Raw genomic sequence first — 23362 nt, 5'->3', positions numbered from 1 at the left:
AAGTAGAGTCCAAATGCTTCAATGTTGAAAGTGCCAGTGATGCAAATCAAAATATAAAATAAGCATCAAAGTAGAACCAAAAATGGAGAGAGTCCTGTGTCCATTTAGGCTACAAACAAATACAATATGCAATTAGCAATATGATTTAAGGTATATAATAAGGCAAAACACATATTTCTTATTTTATTTTCGATATAGCAAGTAAGTAGCTCAGGGACAGGACTCAGGAGGGCAAGAAATTTGAATGGGAGGCACACACATGTAAAATTGACTCTCAGGCCTCGTACACACGACCGTTTTCTTCGAAAAACCAATCAAGAAACTTGGTGGGAGAGCTTTTTTGCCGAGGAAACCAGTCGTGTGTATGTTTTTCATCAAGGAAACTGTCGAGGAACTCGACGAGGAAAAAAGAGAACAAGTTCTCTTTTTCCTCGACGGGAGTCTCAATTTCCTCGTCGTGTTCCTCGTCGTTCCTCTAAGAACCAGTGAATATCGGTGACACCACCCTTGTGACGTCAATGACCCAGCATGCCCTCAGTCAATGATGTCACAAGGGGGCGGGTTCAGCAGGTGAGCAGGATCTGGGGGCCACCTTGTTAAAGGGAGCTTCCAGATTCCGATAAGCCCCCTGCCCACAGACACCCACAACAACTGGCCAGGGTTGTGGGGAAGAGGCGCTTGTCCTTGAATTTTTTTTCTCATCATGGGTGTGAGTGGGGCCCCATGCCAAGTTTTGGCTAAGACCTCACAAAGCCTAGAGCCGCCTCTGTCTTGACATGTGTACGCAAAGCAAGCTTGTCGAGTTCCTCGACAAGCCTAACAAGGAACTCGTCGAGGAAAACGATGTGTCTTTTCCGACAAGTTCCTCGGTCGTGTGTACGAGGCCTGACAGTGGCACTGACAGCAGTGTGCAGCAGCACAGATGATGGGACCTCACTGACACAATACGTCCTCTCCTGAGTCACAGTGACTGTCTCTCTAAAAGTCAAGTGGTCCCTCCAGTCCATTTCAGTCTAAACACCACTGACGGTTCCTGTCCCAGTCTGCCTTGCTCCCATACCGCAGGCCCGCACACGAGGCTCTGGCCATCTGCTGGGCTCCATTGCACCATGACATAACACAACATGCTCAGGCACCACCTCTGTTGTAGTAGGCACTCGGATGGTCTCAGCTGGATCCGGACCAAGCCGAGCGTCACAGCCATATTTTTTACTGGCAACCTTTTACTTTTACTGGCATTTACTGACAGGAGAAAATTGCCAGTTTTTTACTGGCTGCCAGTAAAAATACTGCCGGTTGAAAATACTGCTGTAGGTCAGCTGGCACCTGTTTTTCCACAAGCTTTTGTTCAGATCTGGCTGCACTCAGCAGCTATGGGTATACTGTAACATGTTTGTTATTTTATATAAAAAAAAATCTGAAGCTTTGCAATCGCTCTTTAAGTGGAACAAATCAAAAACACTATTAAATAAATTTTTAATAATTAAAGAAAACTCACCCATACATCCATGTCTCAATGCCATGCTTTGCTAAGAAATCACATTGAACACCAAGGCATTTCTGGCCTTTCCCAGCTTGTGTAAGGGCAGATGATTTATGTAGCATTTATTTCCTAGAATCTCTCTGCCCTTAGTTCAGGCATTGAGGCAGGAGGGCGTGCTTAGATGAGAAAACCCCTTCCTCCCCTTCTAAAGACTAGGGTGACCATGTGTCCCGGATTGCCCAGGACAGTCCTGCATTTTGCAGGTCTGTCCCGGGTAACTTTATTCCAGGACAATACAGTGTCCTGGAATTAAACTGATACAGCCAACCCCCCCCCCCCCCCCTGGGGCGATCTGATGGCCCCAAAAAAGGCTGCCACATCACCACTTTACTCACTGACAGTACTTGCCCTGGCCAGGAATGTCTGGAGGAGCACAATCCCTGCCCCTGCTTGTGATTGGAGAAATCATAAATCCTGCCTCTTGTGTCCAATCACTGTGCTGTGATTCGTTACAGTACATGCTGATTTTTGGGAGGGGGGGGGGGTGTCCCTGAATGGTAGTTTGGAAATGTGGTCACCCTACTAAAGACTCCTGGGATGTATGACATAATTTGCCTAGACTTGGAAACCAGGAATTTGCTGAGGGAATGTAAACAAATACAAAATTGTAAAACAAATAAATATAATATACTTTCCTTATCCATTTACTAATGCTAGCAGCATAAGGACTAAAAGTAGTCAATGTTGATTGAGAAAGTGAAGTTACCATAGGTGTGCGCAGTCTATTGCATTAGGGTGTGCACACCGAAGCTCAAACACACATGCGTGTGTAATATACCATATATGGCAGTGGGCAAGTCAGTAGGGCTTTGTCAGCAGGGCAGAGATTGGTGTCAGTAGTTTATCTTTATTTGTATTATTATTATTATTATTATTATTATTATTTTACAATTTTATTATAATATTTTTTTTTTTAATATTAATATTCGTTTTTTTTTTTTTTTTAGGAGCCCTGTTTGTGGGCTTTGGTGAAATATCAGTGGTCTAAACAGACCCCTGATGTCTAACTTTTGAGACAGAGAAAGGGACTGAGGACAGAGATTCCCCAGTCCCTTTCTCTGCAGCCAGACAGCAGGGGGAATCTGCATAGTACAGAATGATTAGGGTGTGCCCAGGCACACCTTACACCCTATGTGCGCACGCCTCTGGAAGTTACGCTTTACGTTGCAGTAAAAAAATAAACCTATAACAATGTTTCTGCCATTCTTCTATAATTTCAGTGATCTTATTTAAACCATCTGGGTGCAGCATTTTAAGGTGAAGATTCAGTAGGATTTTCATTATTTTATTCTTCTGTATCTGTCATGTTGATCTGATACTTTGACATGTTCTATTAGTGTTGCTTGTAGTTGGCTGGTTGTTTTATTGTGTACTAATGTCACTGTGCCATTGTATTGTGACAACGAGACTCCACTGTCAGTATACACTGATCAGTGAACTGAACAAGAAGAACTCGCTGCTCCAGGTAAGAAATAGAAGCCTGATGGATCCAGTGGGTGCCCGACCTGACTCGCCTCCATATACAGCAGAAATTAGAAGAAATGGCCGCACACCTCTATATTGATCCAAGATCCTTAATTAGGGCATCCCAAAAAACACTACAGGAGCAGAATGCTAGGTAGACTGATCAGTGACTACAGCCGATTGGCTGCAAGCCACTGGTCAACAAAAGTAATCCGACAGTCCCGTTCAATAGAAGTCAATTATTAGATCGACTTCTATTGAGCGGGAACGGCCATAGAAAGATTGAAATTCGGCCAGTCCGTGCCAAACCAGCTAAATTTCAATCCATTTATGGGAAGCTTTAACCCCTTGCTGACCGCTGCACGACTATTTACATCGGCAGAATGACACGACTGCGCATATGCGTACGTCCCCTTTAAATCTCCGGGTTGCGGGCATGCAGCGCGAGCTCCGCGAGTCCCCTGGGGGACCGATGCTGCATCCACCTAGGTAAGTATAAAACTGCAAAAAAACTAAAACCCATACTTCTCTTTTAAGAAAAGCTGGGTGAAAAAAAAATCAACAAAATCGATCCTTATAAAGCTTTAAAAATGAAAAATCAGCCATATTCATCAACATAGCAATAAAACAATAGGAGTGCACTCACTAAGATGGCTACCGGTCCTGACGTTGGAAGCGACAGTGAAACATCAGCACGTAGCTCCGTCCCTAACGCGTTTACTGCAATAACCCCTCCTTTGGGGCACATTTTTCATATGTAGACTGTAGTGTATGGACTCGTTGATTACTATAGTGCTTACGCTTAGATGCATATGAAAATGCTGTACGCATCTAAACGCAGCATTTGTTTCTGTGAATGAGCTGTAATTTACCAGGTGAAAATAAAGGAAAGAAAGCCTAAAAAATTCATTGCTAAGCTGCAATAAAATAAATGTTTGCTTTTAGGTTTAATGCCGCATATAACTTTCAGCAGCAATAAATTGGAATGATGTTCTTGGAAATCAATAGAAAGTGTCTCAACAAGCCAGACAGAATTACCAGAAATGACCATATACCGTAATGGATTGGTATCTAATCCATTGTGGCACAACATGTTTATTGTCTTTACTGTATTGCCATGTGAACAGCCTGAGGCAATGAGGAAGTAAAACTGAAAGAACTGTATATGGAGGAGCTGTGCTTACTACGTATAATGGGGAAACCACAGGAGGCTGTGCTGTGTGAGGTAAACGCCTGCTCATTGGAGGCTTATAAATAGGTTGTTAGGTCACATAGCTGTATGAGTGTATACTGTACACACCGGAAACCTGTAGCACACTGACAGCCAACAGCAGAGCACCTGGGACACACAGCGAGCCTTTATGGAAACGCAAAGGTAAACTTAACTAAAGAGACGTAAAGGCAAATAAGCCTTTAATGATGATTTAGTATATAACCAGCTCTTTTTTTTTCTTCTATTCTACTTATCTGTGAACGCCCTTTACTTCCCTTTTCCTTTTTTTACAGCAATACACAAATTTGCGTCTACATACAATGTTTAGGTGGTAATTTACTAAAGTGAAGTGAAGTTTGATTTAAGCATCTAAACACGATAAAAAAAAAACAATTGTGAATGTCGTCTAAAAGATTTGAGCAAACGGTACTTTGCGTCATTTCACTTCACAGCACTCTACTAAATAACCCTCCAATTGAGAGAAAGAGTCAGACTACATGGGTTCCTTTTTATTGCTTGTTACTAAGTGGTGTAACTATTTGTTGGCAGTTATCGGAACAGGAGAGAGCTACACGGGAGATTTTTAGTAGCTCCATCTTACTACTAAAATTTGTAGCAATTTAATTGGCTGAACCAAAAAAAATAAATAAAACCCCCACAATTTACAATATTTGAGCTTACCAATCCTTATATATGGTGGCTGCATTTGTTTTCTATTTTAGTCTTTTTTTTCCTCTCTTTTCACTTTGAGATCCAACCAGTAATGCACATCCTTTCTTGGGCTGCATTCATACCTGAGCATCGCATTTTTGAGCAGTTTTATTACAGCGTTTAAGCTGAAGGAGTTTTTGTATTAGCCAATAGAGAACAGTATCATCTGTGACATCTCATGTTGCTGTGTGGATATATGCACCAATGCAATTCTATTGGACTCAAAACACCTTAAAATGCTGCAATCTGCCCAATTTGAGCTACAAAAAGAAGCACTAGAACTTTTTTGAGTGTTCAGGTGTGACAAGCGCCATAGAGAATAATTAAAACAATTTTTTTATGTTTGAGTGTTTTGTAGATTTGAGCTTTTTTTATGTTTGAATGTTTTGTAGATTTGAGCTTTTTTTTTTATGTTTGACTGTTTTGAAGATTTGAGCTTTTTTTATGTTTAAGTGTTTTGTAGATTTGAGCTTTTATGTTTAAGTGTTTTGTAGATTTGAGCTTTTAAGTTTGAGTGTTTTATAGATTCAAGCTTTTTTTTATGTTTGAGTGTCTTGTAGATTTGAGCTTGTTTTTATGTTTAAGGCCTCGTACACACGACAGAGGAACTCGACGGGCGAAACACATCGTTTTGCTCGTCGAGTTCCTTGTTAGGCTGTCGAGAAACTCGACAAGCCAATTTTCTCCATTCCCGTCAAGGAAATAGAGAACTTGCTCTCTTTTTGGCTCGTCGAGTTTCTCGACAGTTTCCTAGACGAAAATGTACACACGACCGGTTTCCTCGGCAAAAAAATATCTCCCAGCAAGTTTCTTGCTGGTTTTTGCCGAGAAACTCGGTCGTGTGTACGAGGCCTGAGTGTTTTGTAGAATGGAGCTTTTATGCTTCGAGTGTTTTGTAGATTTGAGCTTTTATGTTTGAGTGTTTTGTAGATTTGAACTTTTTTTTAAGTTTGAGTGTTTTGTAGATTGGAGCTTTTTTTATGTTTGAGTGTTTTGTAGATTCAAGCTTTTATGTTTGAGTGTTTTAAAGATTCAAGCTTTGTGCTACAATGCATTTATTGGAGGAAACTTATAATTTATAACATTACATGCAGTTTCTCTCCTGCTCATAGCAAGAAAAGGACTTTGATACTGTTCTTGTTGAAGCGGATGTATTTAAAATATATAGAAAATTGTTACATTTTTGCTAGAACATGCAAAAAACTATTTTATTTTGTGCATATGATATTGTAAACCTCTGTGCAGTTTAATTATCTTTGTGCCTACAGTATGTGTAACACAGTAATATCCAATGAGCAGGTTGTGTTTCCCCTGTTGTCCACTGGTATTGCATACCCATCACAAAGATATTTTAATAGAGTTTTGATCACAATAATGTGCTCCTTTCTCATAGGGCCGACTGCCAGGAGTCGCCTGCTCAGTGGGGATCAGCGGTCAGATTTCCCGCTGAGCAGACGGGTGGCTTGTCGGTGTCCGCTCCGCTTATACAGAACAGACACAGCCCGCTGTCCTCTATGGGCGATCGGATGTAAACAGACCCCATGCTTTTTACACCAGATCGCCATCCTAGTCGATCCAATTCACCAAATAAATAGGGAACATATCCCTATCCATCTTTTTATAGCCGATAGGATCGGACGTCAACGAACCCATGTTTGTTGACACCCGCCGTCTATAGAAGGCAATGGATGGTCTGATCGGGTCTGCCTAAAAGACGGACAGGCGGACTCGATTGGTCTGCCCGTGTGAAGGGAGCCTAAAGAATACCGTGGATGAAATGTAATAAGTCCATTTCCAAAATACAACTCTGCCAGCTAATACTGTAAATTAAAAATCATTTTATTTTTTTATTTTTGGACCATGGCAAAAAATTCATGACCATGGCAGCGTTTAAAAAAATTATTTCATAATGTTGATTTTTTTTAACAAAGTATCGTACAAATGGCAGCTAAGTAAATAACATTGTAGCAGAAACCACACTCCTAAGACATGCTGGTAGGTTAATTGGCTCCTGCCTAATTTGGACCTAGTATGTGTACCTTAGATTGTAAGCTCCCTGAGGAAATGCGTTGCCATAATACCAGGCTGCCAGCTATATACTACATATTTTAGAAAAAAATGCAATGATTTTATTACAATCATTAAAACGCAATCATTGACAACTTGCTTGGAAGAGCTTGAGGTTTCTTTATGAGGCCAAAAATGTCATAGGTATATAGGTGTACAGGTGGCACCGGGCACATGAGTCAGCCATGGGACGTGCACCAGATAACGTTTATGGAAGGCAACAACTTGTGTTTGATCCTGAGCCAAAAGGAAATTCATAGAAACTTTCTGTAACCAAGCCTTGGATTCAGCATCAGATAACAGTTTTGTACTGGAGTTGCACACTGCTTCGCCTTTTAGTACCTTAAGGCTGGATTCACACCCATGCATTTTTTTGTGCTTTTTGCATTTTGCAGATTTGCACTACAGAATGTATCCCATAGAAATCCATATTAAATCAATGGTAGTGCAAATCTGCAAAAAGCACAAAAAATGCATAGGTGTGACTCCGGCCTTATGCTGCGTACACACGACCATTTTTCATGTCATGGAAAAAAACGAAGTTTTTCTCAACGTGATTCTTGTCAAGCCTGCCTTGCATACACACGATCGTGATAAAAAATGCTCGAGCAAAGCGAGGTGACGTACAACACGTACGACGGCACTATAAAGGGGAGGTTCCATTCGAATGGCGCCACTCTTTGGGCTGATTATGCAAATTTCCCTTCTCATAACTTGCTTCTGAGAATGCACGTTTTTTTCACGTCCTTAAAGCCTACACAAAACCATTTTTCACGACGAGAAAAACGCAGAGAAAAAATAGAGCATGTTCTAAATTTGTAATTGCCATTTTTCTTGTCGAGAAAAATGCTCTGGAGTCCACACATGATCGTTTTTAATAAAACAATTAAAAAAATTGCATTTTTCTTGTCATGAAAAACGGTCATTTGTACGTGGCATTAGGCTCGGTTCCAGTACGGGTTCCCGCATTACACTTCTCTATGGCTGAAGCACATATTCCCTCATCCACATTGTTCAACATCCTCTGCTGCAATATTATATTCTGACAGCAGGGGAAATAATTCCTTTCTGATCCCCTGAGAGGCAATCAGATATTCCCTGGATCAACATTACCTATAAATGTTAGTCATATTATGTACCTTGTGTACCATTATGTATTTTACGCCTTGTGTTTTCTGGGATACTACATCATAATTACTTTCCTTTAGGAGTTTGTATGCGACACAGATAATGGCTTGGTGTCACTTCCAAACACTCCCTAGGGTGTTGTAACCTCTAAAAGAAACTACTTCACCCCCCACTGGTTGCCTAGTAATTTACATTTAAATGTTAACCTTTTTTTTAATTGTCCAGGATCAAAGCAGGGAGGCACTTCTGGTAATTGCAACTTCTTATCAGTTAGCAGGATGTGAGGAGGGTGCAAGAGGAGCCACAGGACCTAAGATAAATAGATAAAGCCAACAGAAAGATTCTGTACCTTTTGTTCTTCCAATTCAGCTAAAGCTGTTAATCATGAAGACAATAAAGGAGGGCTTGGTTGTAGTGGGTGAGGCCTCATACACACGACTGTTTTCCTCGACAGAATCCATCAAGAAACTTGGTGGCAGAGCTTTTTTGCCGAAGAAAACGATTGTGTGTATGTTTTTCATCGAGAAAAACAGTAGAGGAACTCGACGAGAAAAAAAGAGAACAAGTTCTCTTTTTCCTCGACGGGAGTCTGAATTTCCTCGTCGTGTTCCTCGTCGGGCTGGTTTTCAACGAGAAGCACGTTTGTGTGTATGCTAAGAAACCCGCGCATGCTCAGAATAAAGTATGAGACGGGAACGCACCTTTGGTAAAAGTAGCATTTGTAATGGAGATAACACATTTTTTTCACGTTGTAACAGTCTGAAAAGTGCAAATCGTCTCTTACCAAACTTTTACTTAACATGCAGTAACATGAGATTAGCAAAAGCAGCCCCAAGGGTTGTGCCAGTGGAATCGAACTTCCCCTGCCGTTGTATGTGTTGTACGTCACCGCGTTTGAGAACGAGGAGATTTGGTCTTGAACGTGTGTACGCAAAGCAAGCTTGTCAAGTTTCTCCACAAGCCTGACAAGGAACTCGTTGAGGAAAACGATGTTTCATTTACGACGAGTTCCTCGGTCGTGTGTACGAGGCCTGACACTCCCCCCCCCCCCCCCCACCAATGTCCATTCCAGTTCCATCCTTCCCCCAATCCATCTAATAATTAGGCTATGTAAAAGATGTGGCTTCAACAAAGTGCAAGGCAGCCTGAAGAATATCTGAAAATCTATTACCAGAAATTACTTTATCCTAGCTTTGCTCCAATCTCTTCACTGGGTTTCATAGGGATTTCTTTACTAAAGATAAATAGGTTGTTCATTTTGCAAGGGAAGTTTTACTTTGCAAAGGAATTTGCACCAGAGTTTAGTGAATGACGCTCTGCTGACTTCCATCATCCAATCATATGCAAGCAAAAAATGTTTTTTTAGTTTCTTTGCCTGTGATTGGGTATTCTTTGTAAATGGAACTTCCTTACATTCACTAAGCTTTGGAGAAAAGTTCCTTGCAAAGCTAAGAGCCTATTTTCCTTTAGCAAATCAACTCCATTGAATGCAATTTCAATTGCTTGGAACATAAAGCCTAGTCCAGCACTCAATGGTAGTTTATGTGAATGGGCACTACTTGTCTTTTATAGTCAGCCCAGGGGCGGACTGACCATTGAGTCACTCGAGCACTGCCCGAGGGCCCCATGCCACTAGGGGGCCCCATCAGGGTTGCCAGGCTCAGTAAAACCAGGGACAGTATGTAAAAATCTGTGTTTTTTTTACATCTGTCCCTGATATGTCCGAAACTGACATGCTTTTGATGTGAAAATCCAGGAATTTTAGCTGCCCCGCCTCTGCACTGCCTCCTGGCGTGATGGCCATCTGTAAGCCCAGGGGCCCCATAATCTTCTATTGCCCGAGGTTGTCAGTCCGCCTCTGAGTCAGCCTAATTATGGAAGTATTTCTAGGTGACGTGTGTGGTGGTATTTATCTACATGTAATACTTGTGAATGAACGTTCGGCTCTAAATAATGGCCTAAGAAATGTGTAGCTTTCCTTGATGCGGTTCAGAAAAGAGCCTTTATATAGTATTGTAAAAAAAAGTAATTTATTATCCCTTTTTATTTGAATGCAGGAAAAATATGACGGAAACAGATATAAACAGCCCTAAATTGGAAAGGAAAGAAAGAGGGAAATTTTCTTCTTTAAACAAGCAAGAGGCTAAACTGATACTGGAAACTTATATAAAAAGGAGTTTCAGCAATCGAGAAACAAAGAGGACTGTGGAAAAGAGAGAAAGGAGACATGATAGAGTGCAGCGATCAGTCACTGACCTCACTAAGTTTAAACAAAGACTACGGGAGAATAATATACCTGTAGTTACCAAAGCAGAAGTACAGGAGACAGAGAAGAAAGATGTGGGTAATACCAACAAGCCATCAGAATCTCAAGAGACGGTCCAGAACCATCAGCCTGCCAGCATGGCCAACGTTAAACCTGCCAAAAAGTCATGGTTCAGGAACCTAATGAGTCAACTCTTTAGTAAAAAGGAACATCCTTCCGAACAAACGGCCTCAGTGGTTAGTTCTGCCAAGCCTGAGACTGATGGGCATTTAACACACACTTCAAGAAAAGCCAGCTCTAAAAAAAATAGCATTCGAAGGGCGCTTTCTTTAAAGAAGAATGTTTCAGAAGAACACACAAAGTTGAAACGACCCGACTACCTTCCACTGAAACGCATCAATAAGCTATCATCGACTAAACAACGTAAGTTATTGCTTCAGGCATTATACGTCCTTAGTGACCTAGACACACAAGTCTAAACAGAAACAGAACGATTGTGTGAGAGCACGCAAGTGTGGTTGTGTTATTCTAAACTGCAGTGTGACTGGTAGAATATAGGGGTACTTAGCATGAAAACACAGTCTTCAATTAAGTTATATTAAAAATTCAATTCAACCAATATTGGTGTTTAACTTATTAACGGGTTAAACCACTAAATTGCTTTTTATATATTTATTAAATGCCAGTAGCCTTATGCTGCGTACACACGATCGGAGTATCCGATGGTCTAAAATCCGATGTATTTTTTCATCGGAAATCCGTTCAAGCTGTCTTGCATACACACTGTCAGGCTAAATTCCGTCCCTCCAAAACGCGTTGACGTAAAACACTACGACCAGCTAAGAAAGAATGCGTCGACTTGATTTTGAGCATGTGTGGATTTTTCTCTGATGGAATTCCACACAGACGATCAGAATTTCCCATCTGATTTTTTTCCATCGGAAGAATTTTTAAACATGTTCTATTTTTTTACTCCGATGGAAAAAAGTCAGATGGGGCCCACACACGATCGGAATTTCCGATGAAACAAGGCCATCTGACTTGGCAAACTTTTGCAGTAGCGCTTTTAGCTTTTTATAGCAAAATTATACTCCCACAAAAGCTTATTGCGTAAAACACCTCTTAAACCCAGCTAGCTCTGAGTCTTTTTTCCAGCCAGAAAAAATATCCTGCCAAAAAAGGCTGATAACAACCTATGGCCTCGTACACACGATCGGAATTTCCGATCGGAAAAGTCAGACGGACTTTTTCCATCGGAAATTCCGACCTTGTGTATGCCCCATCTGAGAAATTCCACTACATAGAGAACATGTTCTCTTTTCGTCCGATGGAATTCCGTCGGAATTCCGATGTGAATTTGGACGGACAAAGGTCCGATCGTGTGTACAGGGCATAAGTGTGCATGAATACATAGGATACACTGGCTGCAAAAAAAATAAAAGCCTGAAGCCAAAAACAGCAGCTGTAAAAAATTCCAGTGTGCATTAAAGTGGTTGTAAACCCTCACATATGCCCAGTAAAATGACTGGCTTCGTGTGATACACAGAGATGAAACAAATCTTCCCACATATTTTGTTTCTGTCTGCAGTCTCCTCTTCTCTACATCTGTTCAACATGCTGAATTTTTTAAAGCTTGCCTGAGAGTTAAGATCAAAGGGGGCGGGGAATTGAAGTTACAATCTGCAGAGCACAGTGAGGAGAGCTCTGAGAGTTGATTGGAGGGAAGGAACACACCTACCTGCACACAGGAACACAGCTGAGGCTCTCAATCAGCAGGAGGTGCCTCCCCTGTCAACCCTTTTCCTCTTGGTGTCAGGAAAACTTGTCAGAAGTGATTCATGCTGAAAGCAGAGGAACAAAGCAGCAGACAGAAATTACACTTAGAGATTGATTTACTAAAAGCAAATAGACTGTGCACTTTTCAGAGTGCAATCGCACTCCACAAGTGCAGTTACTCCAGAGCTTAGTAAATGAGGTAAACTTTGCAAAGTGAAGGAATACCCATGCTCTTAACTGAGACAAGTACACACTATAGAGGGATATGCTTTGTTCATATGTCATGTCTGAGCTTTACAACCACTTTAAGGGCCTCCAAACACAAGATTTTCCTGTAAGAATCCCTGCCTGCCTCCCACCCACAAATATGGGCATTGCCACTATACCCGGTCCCTTTGTTGACATTTAGTTGGACTATCTCCCGGCTGACAACTAAGTTGGGCCAACGTGCATGAAGTTGTCACATTCAAGAAAGCTTTGTATATATAGTTATAGTGATGTCAGTGGTCATTTAGATTTGTAACTGCCCAAAGATCTGCCTTTACATCCCATGCACCACATCACAGATGATTACGCCCTAGGTAGGCATGTATGGGATGGAAACAGCAGTGTCAACTGAAACAGCAGCTCACGTTGTATATGGCGTCTCATGCAGCAGTGAAAATATCTCAAAGAACGTTAATGTCAAGAGGTTTGGTTAATTTTCCTATTGATGGCACCAGACAGAGCTCAACCTGTGTTGACGCTCACAACTGTAGTCCTCTAACCTGAGGCTGGGTTCTCACCATCGCCGCATGCGGCTCAAAGCAGGGGTCCATTGCGTCCTGGTTTACCGCTTCAGATCCGATTTCAGACCAGAAACGGACCAAAAGACGCACAGGGCTCCTGTGCAAACTCGCACCAGAGATATGTGAACCGGCTCCATAGAGAGACAGTCAAAATCTCCTGCTATTGAGAATTGGATGCAGGTTCCCAGAATCCAATTTGCATAGGTGTGTAGATATACTAATAGCTGTGGAGTTTCACATTGCAATTAATTTAGAGGAAAAGTTCTTTACTTAACTAGGGTGTAAAATAGTAGAAGAGTTTAGCGCTTTGGTCTTGGAGTCAAACCTTTATTCACGTATACATATATCATTTTTTTTAAATGCAGGAGAAAAGCATGGAGACTGTTATTATCAACAAATGTCTGCGGAGATCGAACTGCTTGTGAATGATACAGAGAGTACAAGAAAGCCAAACCTGGGCGAAGAGTTAAATGATGGAGAAACAAAGGGAATTGGTAAGCTGACACAGATAACAGCAATAGATGCAATTAGAATTCATACATACTGTATCTACTTTTCCCATTACTAGTTTATTATTGCCTTCTTTATTTAAAAATAAATCCTAGACACTGGAGCTCTGTACATAATGGTCAGTACTTTAAAGTGGAACCCTAGGCAGATATAAAACATGTAATGCAGTAATGTTTTTTCCTAAACAAACATTTTAAATGTATTTTTAAATAAATGGACACTCGCTCACAGTGTCCATTCATAGCTTAAAGGGGTTGTAAAGGTACAATTATTTTTCCTAAATAGCTTCCTTTACCTTAGAGCAGTCCTCCTTCACTTACCTCATCCTTCAATTTTGCTTTTAAATGTCCTTATTTCTTTTGAGAAATGCTCACTTCCTGTTCTTCTGTAACCCCACACAGTAATGCCGCATACACACCATCACTTTATGTGATGAAAAAAAACGACACTTTCTGTGAAGTAAAAAATGACGTTTTTGAAACTTCAATTTTCAAAGACGAAGTTGCCTACACACCATCGTTTTTCTCACAATGTTCTTGCAAAGTGAGGTTACGTTCCACCACGTTTTACCATTGAAGCTTGCTTCATAAGTAGCTTCTGGGCATGCGTGGATGAAAAAACGTCTTAGAAAACGAAGTTTTTTGCTACACACGGTCAATTTCTGTGAAGTAAAAAGTGCACTTTTGAAAAACGACGCATAAAATTGAAGCATGCTTCAATTTTTTTTGGTCGTTTTTTACAACACATAAAACAACGTTTTCCCCCACACACAGTCAATTAAAGTGACGTTTTTAAAAACGTCATTTTTTTTCATCACATAAAGTGATGGTGTGTACGCGGCATAATGCAAGGCTTTCTCCCTGGTGTGGAGTGTCGTGCTTGCCCCCTCCCTTGGACTACAGGAGAGTCAGGACGCCCACTGACACACAGCTCCTTTCTCTATCTGCAACGTAGAGGGCGTCCTGACTCTCCTGTTGTCCAAGGGAGGGGGCGAGCACGACACTCCACACCAGGGAGAAAGCCTTGCATTACGGTGTGAAGTTACAGACAGAATAACAGGAAGTGAGAATTTCTCAGAAGAAATAAGGACATTTAAAAGCAAAATTGAAGGATGAGGTAAGTAAAGGAGGACTGCACTAAGGTAAAGGAAGCTATTTAAGAAAAAATTATTATAGGTACTTACTATACAGTAAGGCCTCGTACACACGACCGAGTTTCTCGCAAAAACCAGCAAGAAACTTGCTGGGAAATATTTTTTTGCCGAGGGAACCGGTCGTGTGTACATTTTCGTCGAGGAAACTGTTGAGAAACTCAACGAGCCAAAAAGAGAGCAAGTTCTCTATTTCCTTGACGGGAATGGAGAAACTTGCCTTGTCGAGTTCCTCAACAGCCTAACAAGGAACTCGACAAGGAAAACGATGTGTTTCGCCCGTCGAGTTCCTCGGTCGCGTGTACGAGGCTTTAGTATAACATGTTTGTTAATAAAAAAATAAAACCGAAGCTTTAATATCACTTTAATTGCTTATCAGGTTTTTCATGATGGTCAGTGTAGCAGTTAATTTATTAACCCATTTTGTTCTTTTTTAGATGATGTGATAAAGCTTATTGTTTCCATACTTCAAAAAGAAGGAGATGCCTATGACAGAAAGGTATACTGTGAACAATTATGTACAGTATTACAGTAATCTAATTTGATACTTTTCTTAAAGATTTAATAACATTTAATACTATATATGTTGTCATGCATACAGGTGTTAAAAGGGGTATTATTATATGGTATTATAAATACAGGTATACATACAGTATACAAATGTAGGGTACAAATGTAATGGATGTTTTCATCAGAGATATAAAAACTAATATATGTTCAAATCTTATCCCCTGCTTAGATAAAAGAAGATTCCACCCTCAACAGCTTCTTTCGGAACATCTCTTACAATTCCTTTAAGCAACTTGCAGATGTCTATGTTGATAAAAAGATGCAAAAAAGCGGCTCAGCTGAAACACCCGAGGACGTGAAGTTTGCATTCTCCATTCACTTTACAAAACAAGTTGCTGGAATCGCTACCCATCCTGTAAACAGAATAATGGGTTTTGGAAATCAGTATCTACAAGACACCTTTACGTGGTTATCACAGAGTCGAGAAAATTTGGTAAGTACATACCTTATAGTTACCTAATCTAGCCCTTGTTCTCGTGATGCAGACTCTGTTGACTAAGGAAATAACAAACCTCTACTTCCTGTTGCTGTGTGTTTCCCAGGCCTCATTCACACGAGGCGGATCCGCTCAGCGGAGTCCGCCAGCTCAGCAGAAGATCTCTCTGTTGATCTCCATTGAGCCAGCGGATGACAGGTCAGTCTCTGCTCACTGAGTGGGGAGGGGTCTATCAGAGCACCGCTGATTCCTATGGAGATATCGGACGGCATGTCCATTTTCATCCGATCTCAGCTGATCCGATCTGCCAAGATAGATGGCGAACGTATCGCCATACGTCTGATTTTAGCAGATCGGATGGCAGGCCAGTCTCTGCTCACTGAGTGGTGAGGGGCCTGTCAGAGCGCCACTGATTCCTATGGAGAAATTGGATGAAAACAGACAGCATGTTCATTTTCATCCAATCTCAGCCGATCTGATCTGCCAAGATGGATGGCGAACGTATCGCCATACGTCTGATTTTAACAGATCGGATGGCAGACACATCTCCGTTGACATTCCTCTCACCATAGGAGTCAATGGATGGCCCTCTCGAATCCGCCTGAAAAACAGACAGGTGGATCCGAGCCAGCTTGCCATGTGAAAGGGGCCTAAGGCCTCGTACACATGACCGAGTTTGTCGGCAAAAACCAGCAAGAAACTTGCTGTTTTTTTTTTTTTGCCAAGGAAACCGGTCGTGTGTACATTTTTCGACGAGGAAACTGTCGAACCAAAAAGAGAGCATGTTCTCTTTTTCCTCGACCGGAATGGAGAAAATTGGCTTGCCAAGTTCAGTTCAGTTCAGTTCGCCTCACAAGGAACTCGACGAGCAAAACGATGTGTTTTGCCTGTCGAGTTCCTTGGCCGTGTGTACGAGGCTTTAGAGATTCCTTTTACTTCTTGTGCGGTCTCTGGGGGAGGAATTGAAGGTTAATCTACCTAAAGAGGACAAAGACAGCAATAAAAAAAACAACCCCACTATAAAAAAAAAAGACACCAATAAAAAAATTACCCCCACTCTACAGGTACACGTTCCAATACAAGGGAAATAATAAAAATTCATACTAGAACAGACAGCTGCTGGAACGCTTTACCTTACTGGCAGCTGTCCTGGCCAGGGTATCACACAGCTCCCTTTTTTTGTTTTGTGCAAACTTTATTTGAAGTTTACAAAAATAAACTTCATTCATAGCACTGTACACTACCATGCAATTCTGTACGGTGTGCTGAGATAAAATGCATTGTTGTGTGTTATCCCTTCCTCTATACTTGTTTTTCTTCTTCTTTCTTATTTCCTTTCTATTTTTTTATCCCACCTCTCCCCTCCCCTTTTTCCCCCCATATATATATATATTCTTTACCTAGTTTTTTAATAACATTTATTGATATATTCAACACTTTCTCTACGAAGCTTTAAGGCTGGGTTCACTCTATTGCAAACTGGATGAGGGTTTCGCATCCAATTTGCATAGCAGGAGATTGTGACAGTCTCTCTATGGAGCTGGTTCACAAATCTCCTCAGTGGCTCCGGTGCGAATTGCACATGAGTCCTGTGCGTCTTTTGGTCCGTTTCAGGTCCGCGTTTTGCATTTTATTGCAGCTCACCACAGCACAGCTCTTGGCTGCATTCCAGTGTGAATGGGACACACAGAAAACAATTACATTCTGTGTGTCCTTGCGGTGACCAGTGTTTAACTTTGCAGTAAAATGTCTGTCACCGCACTATGGGGTTGATCAGCCATAGGGACTACAGGGAGTTTCCCGGTGGGCCGATGGCTCAATGGGCCGTTTTTTAAAACAGAGATGCTGCTTGGAGGACTTTTTCTTACGCCCTGGCAGTGCCCCAGTGTGAAAGCACTCAGGCTTTCACACTGGAACTGCAGCGGAAGCGTTTTTCAGTCGCTTTACAGTCGCTATTTTTAGCCCAAAAGCGCCTAAAAAACGCCTCAGTGTAAAAAGGGGTCCTACACTCACCCCCTCTTTTACACTCGCTCTCTTTTTCTTACACTCACCCCCCTCTCTCACCCTCTTTCCCTCAACCCTCCCTCTCTCTCTCATTCCCCTCTCTCTCACCCTCTCATGATATACAATAATGGATGTAGGGGCCTTTTGGTGGGCGTGATTTTTATTTATTGAATTAAAGTGGGCCGGTCTGGATGAAGTCCAGGGCCAAATTTTTGTCCCAGTCCAGCCCTGAGGTTGATTTACTAAAGGCAAATAGACTGTGCACTTTGCAAAGTGGAGTTGTTCCAGGACTTAGTATATGAAGCAAAGCTTCACTTTGCAAAGAATACTAAATCACATGCAAGGAAAAAAAAGCCTTTTTGCTTGCACATGATTGGATGATGGAAGACAGCAGAGTTTCTGCTCATTTACTAAGCTCTGGAGCAACTGCTCTTGCAGAGTACAACTGCACTTTGCAAAGTACACAGTCTATTTATTTGCCTTTAGTAAATAAACCCCTATGTGTGAATTTGCTCGAAGAAATATATGATTGGGCTATATAAATCAAAGACTCTAGTAATGAATGCATTTCAAGCTCATTTTTAGTTTCACTCGAATGTGTTTGATTACGTAGTAGTGTGTAATATTTTCATCTGACCTCCATGCTCTACATTTGGATTACACAATCCTTTAATGTTTATATAATCATACTTGGTTCCTTTACAAATTTTACATAGCTCTATACGATGCTGCTCATTATAATGAATGACTGATGTCACCTAGTATTGTTTACCATAGTGATACGCCGATGTGTAGAATGCTGAGTCATTTGCACATAACAACAAAGCAATTCTGACATGGGTAACTCCAGCCCTGTGAAGAATACCAGATGGCATTTGTTCTGTATAGCAAGCCTTTGAAGGCATCGGGAATAAGGGCACATTGGTGTCAACTCATCACCTTAATATTTGTGTCAGCAGATCATCTTTGCTAAATGCCAGTGTATGACAATACAATTACATACGGATACTAGTTAGTGACATGCCGCCAATTAAAACATCATCCAAGTGCTTAGAGTCGGACCAGTTTAATAAGGAACAATGAGGCACAATTCATTAGACATGACAAAGTGCCCAAAGCACATGACTGTGATTGGTATATTACCGCAGCAGGCAATTAAGACTTGTCATATGTTTCGTTTCACAAACAAGGAAATGCAAAATAATTTTGTACATAGCAACTATTCTTTACTGTTGTAGGCCAAAAAATATAAACATAATAAGACTACGCTAATATTCCTAGTTTATATTACATTATACAGTATATTTGCTAAACTAAAATAAAGCAGCTGCTGAAAGGAGGTATAAATACACAGAAGCCGATTTATTAAAGGAGTCAAAGTAGAACTAAAGGCAAAACTTTTATTTTCATTTTGGATGAGTATACCGTGTTTCCCTGAAAATAAGCCTGGGTCTTATATTAATTTTGGCAACAAAAGACACAGTAGGGCTAATTTTCGGGGTAGGTCTTATCATGTAATGTGCTGTCTTCTCTTCCCCTCTCCCTCCCTGGCTGTTAGGAATCCCCAGTGTGAACTTAGTTAAAATGCTTGTAAAATCTTGTAATCCACTCTATTACAGTATTATATAATGTACAATGTGTGTATTTCTGTAATATAATTGTGCCAAATACCTTCATTATAGCGCCGCTCTGCGCTTTTGTGACCTGCCGGAGCTCTCTTCCCTGCATTTATGTTACAGAAACACACACATTGTACATTGTGTACTACTGTAATAGAGTGGGTTATAGGATTTTAAACTGGGGCTTATTTTCGGGGTAGGGCTTATATTGCAGTCCTCCTGGAAAAGTACGCTAGGTCTTATTTTAAGGGTAGGTGTTATTTTCAGGGAAACAGGGTGGAAGGTTATAATTCTTGTCTGTTTTTTTTTTGTCCCCTGTATCCCTTTGGGAATCCAGCATATTTTGAGAAAAAAACAGGTGCATGACGCCTATGTAGTACTGAAGGCAGCATTTTTTTCCATTTTAGAGTAAGGGAGGGTTTTAGCTCTTGTAAGTCTCTTTGCCATCTGTGTCCGATTGGGGAGATTCCCATTCACTTCCTGTCCCATTGCCAAAACAGGATGTAATAGGAGGGATAAAAAACGCCGCTATTTTACTATCGGATTTGTGGCGCATTTCGGCCGCTAGCGGGGTGCTTTAGTGAAAGGAGTCTAAAAAAAAAAAAAAAAAAAAAGTTATACTTTAAGGCAAGATGGTTCCTGTCTTAAACTCCTGGCATCACTTGCAATTTACTTGTTTCAGCGAGCTGCAGGGACAATTAAGGATACATTTTTTTTCCAGTACTGTACAGTTTATAACAATGTAACATGCAACTAAACTGTGTTTTCATGTTTCAGAATAATGATGTTGAAACAGAGAGATGCATCAGTCCAGACTGAAGAAGGCACACTGTACATGGGAACAGTCCTTGATGTTGGCGCGTGGCAGCCATGATCAGTCATATATTTACACTGTGAAGCACCTTGAGATATGACGATGCTATGCAAATCAATAGTAATATATAACAGTCACACTTTTTGTGACTCTATCTTCATTTCCTTTAAAAACTTGCATTACTGCTGGTTCAGTAATATTTTTTTTAAGCCTATATGTTTACATAAATGGAATATTCAGGGAAACAAGAACTACAAGGATCCAAATGGAGAAAGTGAATAAGCACCAGGCAGGGAGCTCTGGTCCAGGGCCATTAAGACATGGCCCTATTTGCTTCTATTGAATGTTTACATTATACATTATATATCAAAAAATTACCTGAAATTTGCATTTTTTGTGAATAGTTTACTGTAGAATGTTTGCACTTTAAGTTTTTATAGTTTGATTACATTAATATTATGTGAATATGTAAATAGTCAAAATTACTTATGTGTGAAATAAGTAATAAAATAAAAAAGATAAAAACAAAATACTGTTTCTGTCTTGCATACTAGAAAGAACGTTGATGTACATTGTAAGATTTTCACTAGGTCAGAGCTTTGTTTCAAATATAATATCTGGTTAAAGTGGTTCTAATGTAAAAAAAAAAAAAATCACCATAACCTGTATTAGGTAAAAAAAAAAACACCCCACTACCTGATTTTTCAGTCTGCTCACACAATTTGTAATAAAAACATCTTTGCCTACCATCGCTAGGGCTTGGAAACAACCCAGGGTTTCCATTAAAGCGGTAAACCGCAAGATTTTGTGGATCATGATGCAGGAAAAGCTGGCCAGCATCCTATCTAACAAGAAACAAAAATTTGAAGCTGTATGGGAACCATGGGCGTCCCACGTGGCGTCCCACGTTCTGCCACTGATTTTGCGTGTGGATGAAAGCGTTTCTAATGGTATTTTGATTCCCTAAATAGCTTTCCTTACCTCAGTGCAGTCCTCCTCCCCCACCTCATGTGGAGAAAGCCTCTTGAGGGGGGGAGGGGCGACCAGGCAAGTCAGGACACTCTCTATATTGCAGATAGAGAAAGGAGCTGTGTGATATTAGGCTTTATAAGTACTGAAGGAACACTGCTTGTATGTCCTAAATATACTGTAGTGGTTATGGTGAATGGCTTTGGTGCGGGCTCAGCAATTCAGCATTCCCACTCGCATTTTCCTCAGGAAATGCATTGTCTAGTTAATACTGAGTTTTGTTTTTTCACATTAAACGTATTTTACCTGATTAGCACGGCCCCTCAGGAATTGTGAGCAGTGAGCTGTTCCTCATCTGCTGCATTTTTTATAACAGTGTCAGTACTATACGTGGTTTAATTGTGTCATCTTTTCCCTGGGTTCAGGAGCTTTGAGAGTTTTAAATTGTGAGCCATGGATATAATAACTTTTTCTGCAGCAAGTGACAATTTGCTACATTTGGCACCCGGAGGCGAGCAGAGCTGATTGGGCAGTACTAGTGTAGAAGGAGGCGAGCGTAGCTGAATGGGCAGTCCTGTTGGAGGAGGTGGGCGGAGCTGAATGGGCAGTCCTGTCGGAGGAGAGGCGGGCGGAGCTGAATGGGCAGGACTGCCGGAGGAGGAACCGTAGCGCCGCGTCGATGACTGCTGAGGGAGGAGACATTCTCTGTGCACAGGTGAGAGGCATCCCCCCCCCCCCGCTCATCAACTTAAATTGGCCCCCCCCCCGCTCAACAACTATCCCGCAGTGGACTTTTTAAATGTTGGGAGGTATGCATTATATGATTGATTTTTATCTATTTTTAATAATTTTTAAAAGGAATCAGTTAACTATTATGTCTCTATACCCTGTAAACAGTCATTTCAGCAAAACATTTTTTTCCCGTTACAACTCCTTTCTTAAAACAACAAAAAAAACATTTTAAAAAGTGTACAATGCATTTGATAGCTTTTATTGAATGCTACCTTTTATGCTACCTTTGAGAAAGCTCCTTATCTGTGGGCTTGTTCAAGGTTAGTGCATCAAAGCACTGCAGAGGTTCAGCATAACAGCCTGGCAGCGAGTATCTTTAGAAGAAGAGCTCAGCAATGGCAGCCCTCATGTTTATTTCATGCTGTATGCCTTTTAGGAGCAACAATTTTAAATGATGGATAAACATGGGAGATATCAGATGGCTTCATCCATAAGGGTAAAATTGCCAGTCAACAACATTTAACGTTTTAATACAAATATTGGGTACACTGAATAAGGTAAGTGTGGTATTCCAGGGGTTAATTATTGTAAGGTATAAAAAGAGGGGTCAGTTTATGGTTGGGTGGTTACAGTTAACTGCAAAGTTTAAGGGATCACCCGCCGCAGTTGTACTGTGCCTGCCTGAAATGTTGTACCTGTTCGTCATTCTGTGCAACAGCCACTCTGTGTAGTCTTTGCACCCTTCAGTTATTTTTATTAGTGGGAATGCTTTAATAAGCATTCCCAGTATTGATATTCGTTTTTTATTATTAGTGGGAATGCTTTAATAAGCATTCCCAGTATTGATATTCGTTTTTTATTATTAGTGGGAATGCTTTAATAAGCATTCCCAGTATTGATATTCGTTTTTTATTATTAGTGGGAATGCTTTAATAAGCATTCCCAGTATTGATATTCATTTTTTATTATTAGTGGGAATGCTTTAATAAGCATTCCCAGTATTGATATTTAGTGGGAATGCTTTAATAAGCATTCCCAGTATTGATATTCGTTTTTTATTATTAGTGGGAATGCTTAATAAGCATTCCCAGTATTGATATTCGTTTTTTATTATTCTTCTTCTTAATTTTATTTTTATTATTCCGTACGTTTTTTGGCTCTGCGTAACTTCTGCATACTTTCAGCTATTGAGACCATTCAACTATTAAAATGTTCGTCTCGTTCAGCTAACGATGGGACTTCTTCAAGTTTTTTTGTACTATTTATACTTTTTAAAATATTAAGCTTTTAGACACTTTTTTTTAACATTGAAGTCAATGAGAACATGCTTTTTACCGCTTCAAAACACACGTTCTGCCAAAAGTTTCAGCTCCTTCATACTTTCACTTACAGACACCAAACAAACTTTAAAGCGGTCACAAAATATTCAGCTATCCAAACATGACTTTTCAGATTGATATCTTTTACGGTTTTTGTGAAAACGCATTTACGTTTAGTGATTTTTTTATCGGTTATAATGTAATCCTATGGAGCAGGTTTAGAGTGTGTCATGTGACCTTTAGAGTGGAGATCTTTGAAAACAAAAATTATCTTTAAAAAAAG

General features: G+C 40.6%; 1 protein-coding gene across 1 annotated transcript; it reads left to right on the top strand.

Annotated features, from left to right (window-relative positions):
• Positions 1 to 4278: 4278 nt before the first annotated feature.
• On the top strand, positions 4279 to 20419 carry LOC120927015. Its single transcript, XM_040337405.1, has 6 exons — positions 4279 to 4382; positions 10184 to 10815; positions 13322 to 13450; positions 15054 to 15115; positions 15356 to 15619; positions 20023 to 20419. Exons 1-6 carry the CDS (start codon positions 4369 to 4371, stop codon positions 20062 to 20064), a joined length of 1143 nt encoding a protein of 380 aa, XP_040193339.1. The 5' UTR covers positions 4279 to 4368; the 3' UTR covers positions 20065 to 20419.
• Positions 20420 to 23362: the final 2943 nt, after the last annotated feature.

This window comes from Rana temporaria, chromosome 2 (assembly GCF_905171775.1).
Source record: "Rana temporaria chromosome 2, aRanTem1.1, whole genome shotgun sequence".
Taxonomy (NCBI): Eukaryota; Metazoa; Chordata; class Amphibia; order Anura; family Ranidae; genus Rana; species Rana temporaria.
Note: the sequence above shows the minus strand (reverse complement) of the source record. Positions and strands in the feature narration are given on the sequence as shown.